The sequence below is a fragment of the Dicentrarchus labrax genome, unplaced genomic scaffold, assembly GCF_905237075.1.
Source record: "Dicentrarchus labrax unplaced genomic scaffold, dlabrax2021, whole genome shotgun sequence".
Lineage (NCBI taxonomy): Eukaryota > Metazoa > Chordata > Actinopteri > Moronidae > Dicentrarchus > Dicentrarchus labrax.
Window position 1 is genome coordinate 1,895,171 of NW_026136724.1, and position 6,899 is coordinate 1,902,069.

The following is a 6,899-nucleotide window of genomic DNA, read 5'->3' on the forward strand; positions in this document are numbered from 1 at the left end:
AGCGATGGAAAAACTGGCATGGCCATTTTCACAAGGATCCCTTGACCTCTGACCTCAAGATATCTGACTGAAAATATGTTCTATGTTTCCACAAGTTTCCCTTTTGTAGACATCCCCACATTATAAAAATATTACATGTCATATATAACATATGGTATAAATGTGTTATTTGAATATTTCTGCTTACTGGTGCCATAAACAATGTTGGAATTGCTTCCTCTGCATAAGTCAAGGCCCCAATCCAGTTTGAAATGGGATTCTTTATAAAAATGCTTTGATAGCCCAGTTCATTTTAAAGCTATTAAGAAATTCACCAGATGCATAACAGCACCTTTTTTAAAACAAACTAATTAGCTGAATGATAACCAGGAGTACCTTTCAACAAAACAGGAAGTGAATGTCCATGTGGGCATTAAAGGGAATAAAGGGAGCAGACAAAAAGAAAGATATTCCTTTTGGTAAAATAATTAAAAAGGTATAATGAGGAAAAGGCAAGAAAAACTAGAGGGGGTCAATAAGGAAGATTGTCCTACAGAGCAGCATTGTAGTACTGGAGTCTGCCATGGGGCTGTGTTTTTATTGTCTCATTGGACTTCCTAGGACTTGGCCTTTTGTCTCGCCAGATCTTCTGGTTGGTCTCGATCAGTGGGGCAATGTATTTGTATATGAAAAGAGACAGTAACTGGAGGAGGGGGAGGAGGGGGAGGAGGCCCAGACTCCTGAAGCTATTCATTCATTTAGGGGTCCGCTTGTTTCGCAGTAGAAATGTAAAACCAAGTTCCGCATACTCCGGTACAGTAGGTGGCGGTATGTACTTTCAAAGTCAATGATTGCACTCCGCCATGACAGAGAGAGCAGAGGAGGCAGAACAGGAAGTGAAAGCAACAAACCAATCAGCTCCACGGGAAATGTGTCACGCGCGAAAGAGTGTGTGACGGCAGTATGGCTCGTGAAGGTTAACGATAGCTGAAACGTTGAAAGTGCAGTTATTATTAAACTGCGGCTAACTGCGTTTGAGTAGCGTTTATAGCGCGTTTGACGAAACAACGCGACGCTGCTCCTCACAGGCTCCAGGCTCCAGGCTCAGGTAAGACGCCATGTTGTCATTGTTGATAAGGAGGCTAGCTGAGCACATGAGGAGCTGTCAGTCATTATGTTGTTGTATGAGGGCTTTACGCCAAGGTTTGAACGAATGTTAAACACCAAAGCGTGTTAACACCTAACGTTAACCCAATATGGTGACTCAAGCACAGAACACATCCGCTAACATGAACTCACAGCGGTAGGCAGTGCGACAGATACAAAGAGAAGTCACAGTGACAACAGGATTTCTCTTAATAGTGCTAATCTTGTAGGCACAGCATACTGAGACTGCAGTCACACTCCATCCACATACAGTAACACCAGTAGTCACTGAATGAGAAATAGGACCTGCATCTCAGGTTTCATTCCAAGGTTTCTGTCATGTTTTAAGTGGCGTCTGCTGTGTTATTTAATATATGTGTGCAGATGAGTGTCAGTGTGGATCTGCTGTGGCAGGAAGGGTTGGACAGGAGTATTACTGCTTCTTTTCATCTTGGGGCTGCACAATTCATCAGAATATTATAGAAATAGCAATATGGCCAAGTGCAATAAGCAAATCACAGATGGCAATTTTTGGATCGTAGCATTATAATGAAATATTTTAGTATTGAAGAGGTTCCCTGGTCTACAGATCTTGTCCTCAGATGTAAGAAAACATGTGTGTTTGGTACAGACCCCAACAAATGTCACATCAGTATCATTTTAATATTTGATTTCAGTAAAAATGAAAATTGTGATGATCATTCCCACTAATCGTGAATCATATGTCAATTGCAACATCTGTCAAAATATTTGCAATCTGGTGTTTTTACCATATTATGCATCCCTATTTCATCTCCAGAGTGATTACTACATTGATGTGCAGTTTTGAACAGCAGCACTTCAGAGTTCTGCTTCACCTCCAATATGTTGCCTAATGAGACACAAAACAACTTAAATGACCAAAACACACTGAGCTTACTGTTATGTATGACAAAAAAATAGAGCTGCACGATATGGTAACAATTCTTATTGCAATTATTTTGATAGATAATTGGCAATAAACAATCATGATTTTCTTTTTCACTGGGAAAAAACCCAAACTCTTAAAAGATGATGTATCATTTGTAGGCCTGTCGCGATATGCGATAAATCAATTAATCGCACGATAAATAAAATCAGCTCGATAATTTTTTCGGCCACGATAATTTCCATTTACATGCTTGTTTGTTTTCCTCGTCTCTCTCTCTCTACCAAAGAGACTGGATGACCACTCCGGTGCATCGGTGACCCCAGGGGCATCACATGGGGGATGTGGGTGTTTTGACACCCACACTTTTCCCGGTGACAGGGCTCAACACCCACACTTTTTCTTACTACAGTCGCTCCGTTTCTCTGGCCGCGCTGCGATACTGATACTACCAGCTTATTCTATCTTATGATCAATAGAAGAAGATATGTCAGAACTTAAATGTCAGATTGTTTTCAATGCAGCCTTAGGACAGTGAAGAGAGTTCAGGATCAAATGCCTGTGATTGGTCGGCTAGTAGAGAGCGCTTCATGTAATCTGTCACAGCACACACTCTAAGTGCAAAGCTCTGCATCTCATCTCATTTAACTGTGTAAAACTGTGATTATTGTGTAATTGATCATGTCACCACTGCTCGGTCACGTGATATGGACCACCTGTCTCTGCTCAGCAGCCATGGCCGGTCTGTCCACCTATGCCATGCGCATGGCCAGACTGAGCGCGCAGATCTTTGGGGAGGTTGTGCATCCGACAGACTCCAAATCTATGAAGGTGGTCCAGCTGTTCCAGGAACCCCCTATGGCCAAGAGGAAGGAGGTGTACGACTGGTACCCACATCATAAGATTTACTACGGCATGACCCAGAAGCTCAGGTTCCTGGGACTGTTCAGGTAGCCCAGAAGTGCATTTCCGCTGCATTTCCGTTTTTTCCCCCATCACTGTTTGTCAGTGAAAGTCGTACTGACTTTCACTGACAAACAGTCAGCCCACCAGGACAAGGCGGTAATATGTCCTTCGAGCTGCTGGGAGGATTTTAATGTGAAACATTTATGCAGGAAGTGTTTAGTTTCATTGGCGGTAGCTTAACAGGGATCAAACAAATGTGAAAATAGAATCAGAGGACCAGTGTGTAGGATTTAGTGGCATCTAGTAGTGAAGTTGCAGATTCAGTCAACAACAACCACTCTTGTGGTTGCGTCAAAAATGGACTTAGATTAAATGCATACAATGCTGTATTATTAATAGCAGTTCCTATACATTTTATATCATCAGCAGCCGAACAACAAATTAAGCCCTAAAATCTGCTCCCATTTGCACACATTTGCAGGCCGGATTATTTTAGATGTTTGACATCATGTAGCAGGGAAGGGGGATGGACTTTTTTTTGTCACAATATATCAAGATATCTTGAATGTTAACCCCTGTATCTTGATTCTTCCCAATACACTGCCCTGCTATCTAGAGGCAGTGTTTGGTTTGAATTAAATCCATTAATTTGAATTTCCATTTTAAAACTGAGATTCGATCTACGAATGTTGTAATGCGGGGAGATATAGCTGCTAAGGACTTTGTAAAACAAGCCCCGATCCACTCACTCATCTACACAGAACATGTAGCATCATTTTCCTTTAGTATCTCATATGAAGAGAAAGGGCCCCAGCGGTAAAAAAATTACAACAGCAGGGGTGTTTCACATTTCCAAAAAAAAAAGTATAAATTGGATGTGGTATACAAAAATCTGAGATTTTAGTTTGTAGGCCATATCACCCATCCCTAGTAGTAACATGGCAGACTCCATAGAAGAGATAAATCTGTCTCATTCTAAGGTAACAAAAACACAAAAAAACTACAATTCTTATTTTGTTTTCTTAAAACATACGTATGAATATTATATTCCATTTCTGACAATAGATCCCCTTATTGTTACACACTGGACCTTTAATTAGCGGGTGAGAATGTTATTAAAATATGGTTAAAATAAGAGAAATTCTGAGTATCTGTGTGACCTCAGTGTGACCCTAACCTTCAGTGAGTGTTCCGAAAATTTTCATAAAATGTTTTCTCTTCCTCCTCAGAGATGAGCACGAAGACTTCAAGGAGGAGATGTGTCGGCTGAAGAAACTGAGAGGAAAAGGGAAACCAAAGAAGGGAGAGGGGAAGAGAGCAAGCAAGAAGAAATGAGCTGCAGCATTTCCTCTGCTCCATCTTTACACAGGACTTGTGTTGTTGTTTTATGGTGTTCTCTTTAAGAAGGCAGACCGCGTTGGACTGTGCACTGTCACTGGGGGAGCTTTTCTATTTTGGCAAGAATAATACCTTAAGTTAACATTACATGTGAAACATCTCTCTTGGTTGTGTTTTAGAACAGTGTTGAAACACTATGGAGCCATAAACAGCCAATAAAATGCTAATGTGATTATAATTATGATTGTACATACAACAATAAGGAACCTGTGGTCATGTCTTTTAAAGCTTCATGATTAATAATACATTTTGGTCTATTGTACCTCATGTTGTATCTGGTGTTAGCTTAAAGCTGCAGTAGGAAACTTTTATAAAAAAAATAACTTTTTTGTCATATTTGCTGAAACTTTCACTAAATGCTAATGCTCTGGGTCAAATACTGACACTCTGGGTCCTAAAGCATCAGTATTTGAGGAATGAGACTCTTAGAGCACTCGGAGCCAGTGGTTTTATTAAAAAGTGTTAAGAGCTCTGATCTTACCAATGAAAGGTCTTTTCTGCCCCAAAATGACTTTATTTCACCCATGTGGGTTATATTTCAAAGATTATAACTCGCCCACTAACTGTTACCAGTTGAAATACCTTTAAAGGACCAATACAATCCATATAATGCAGTTTTCCACTTGCCAAAAAGTTATTAAAGCTCCAATATTGTCATGATCTTGTGGTGGTCAGTGCTGACAGGTACAGGACAGAAAAATTCAATCCAATTAAGAAAAAAAACAAGGCTTTTCTAATCAAATCGAATCTTTTTTCTAATTTCACAGTTAAGTTTTTGTAAATGTATACTAGAATTATCACCACTTAGAGTAAAATACTAACTGAGATGTGCCCTGCATTATCATTTTGTCTTTAGGTCCCGTCTGTTCTGGGATCAGGATGACATTATAGTGAATGATCAAGCAGTTCTTGCAATAAATATTTCCAAAGTCTCCAGAAAGCTTCTTGAGTGCTTTTACGAACTGTTAATTGATTGCTGCAGTGTACAATTTTCAAATATTAATGTCCAGGGTGAGATTTTTTGGTTTGTTTTCTTTACTATAGGTAGTGGATGAGGTAGAAATTAATTTGCTGGTATATTTGGAGATTTCAAGGCAGGGGTGGATCTAGAGGGGTGGCATGGGGTGGCAGCTGGCACCACCAAAAGACCCCTGGCAACCCCAGTTTGGTTTCAGATGCTGTCAAATGTAACACATTTATTTAGATTTAAAAAAAGTAATGTGTTAAAAGGTGAAGATTTAAGGCTTAGGTTCAATGAAAACAGACATGTATTTGGAAAAATGTCTGAAGATTTGGAAATAAAATAATGTATTGATTTCTGATGCCACCTTAGATATTCCTATTTAATGCTTTACTGATGTGCCACAATAATGTTTTTGAGTTCAAATATCTTCATTTGGGTGCTTTTCCAAGCAAATATTGACATACTATGTGATCGTTAGTGATTAAATAAGCAGATATTTCATACATTTCCTTCTGGACACCCTCTGAATATTTCTCTAGGTCTGCCCCTGGATCTGAACCTTGCTGATGTCTCCAACAAGGCATAGAGTTGGGTCAAGGGGAACACTACAGCCAATAATGGTGGATAAAGTTGATGTAATCTGGTTTTAAAAAATGGCACATGGGGATAGTTGAATTAGGGAATGTACAGGGTTTCTCATTTGAATAGACATTATTCATAATCAAGTTCTGTATTTGGATAGGCTCTGCTGAGGCCCTGTGTTGAACTCCAGTTATAAGACCTCTACTATTTGTTGGGCTCACATGGTGAATATTCACATTACCTCCAATTAACTGACACACAGCAAGCCTGGGGCCCCAGTACTGCTATTCCAAGACACGAAAAACTGGTTGGTTTCTGGCTAATGGGCAATAAATATAGCTGCCATGTGTAGTCTGTGTTCGAGTGTGTTAACATGTGTACTAGTATCCTGGCAAGAGAACACTGTGCACCTTCAGGTGGTTTGCTAAAACTTTCTAATATGTAAGAAATAATTTAGGTAACAGGACTAGGATTGACATTCCCTCTCATAAGAACAATATGATTAAAATACAGAAAATAGAGTGAGAGATGTTACTTTTGGTCTTCAAATGATGCTACTTCTTGATGATCATGTGACTGGTGAAATGTCCCACATTTTTAGAGGGGGGAATGTGTCAGGGTAATAGGACAGAGTGAAAACCTGGGGATGATAATAAAATGTGTATTTTAACTAACAGGTTAGGACTTTCCAATGAGAAAACATATTTTATATCTTGATGCAGAGTCACACAATAACACAATAAAATAAGATCTGTGAAGTATTCTAATTCTTATATTTCATGGTGAAGTGTAGTGTTAGAGTGTGGACGGGATAAAATCCTATATTTTATTGTTGTAGGTAGTTTTTAGTAAGGTTTTACATGATGTATCTTCATATTGGAATTAGAACAAAGTGCAGGACACTTTAAATGATAATATAATTCATTTCATGCATAAAGATGGAAAAGGCTTTGATTCGGTGGAATGGGCCTTATACACAAAACATAACCAGGGTACTCCAAAAACCCTATCATAACA

At 39.2% G+C, this 6,899-nt stretch overlaps 1 protein-coding gene across 2 annotated transcripts; it reads left to right on the forward strand.

The window, feature by feature from the left end:
* The first annotated feature begins 895 nt into the window (after nucleotides 1-895).
* mrps33 (mitochondrial ribosomal protein S33) lies at nucleotides 896-5,268 on the forward strand. 2 transcript variants are annotated; one of them, XM_051392090.1, is made up of 3 exons: nucleotides 896-1,087; nucleotides 2,763-2,982; nucleotides 4,168-5,268. In XM_051392090.1, exons 2-3 carry the CDS (start codon nucleotides 2,768-2,770, stop codon nucleotides 4,271-4,273), a joined length of 321 nt encoding a protein of 106 aa, XP_051248050.1. In that variant the 5' UTR covers nucleotides 896-1,087; nucleotides 2,763-2,767; the 3' UTR covers nucleotides 4,274-5,268. The 2 variants fall into 2 exon arrangements, with proteins under 2 accessions (XP_051248050.1, XP_051248049.1); XM_051392089.1 differs by having other exon boundaries at nucleotides 897-1,087; nucleotides 2,766-2,982.
* Nucleotides 5,269-6,899: the final 1,631 nt, after the last annotated feature.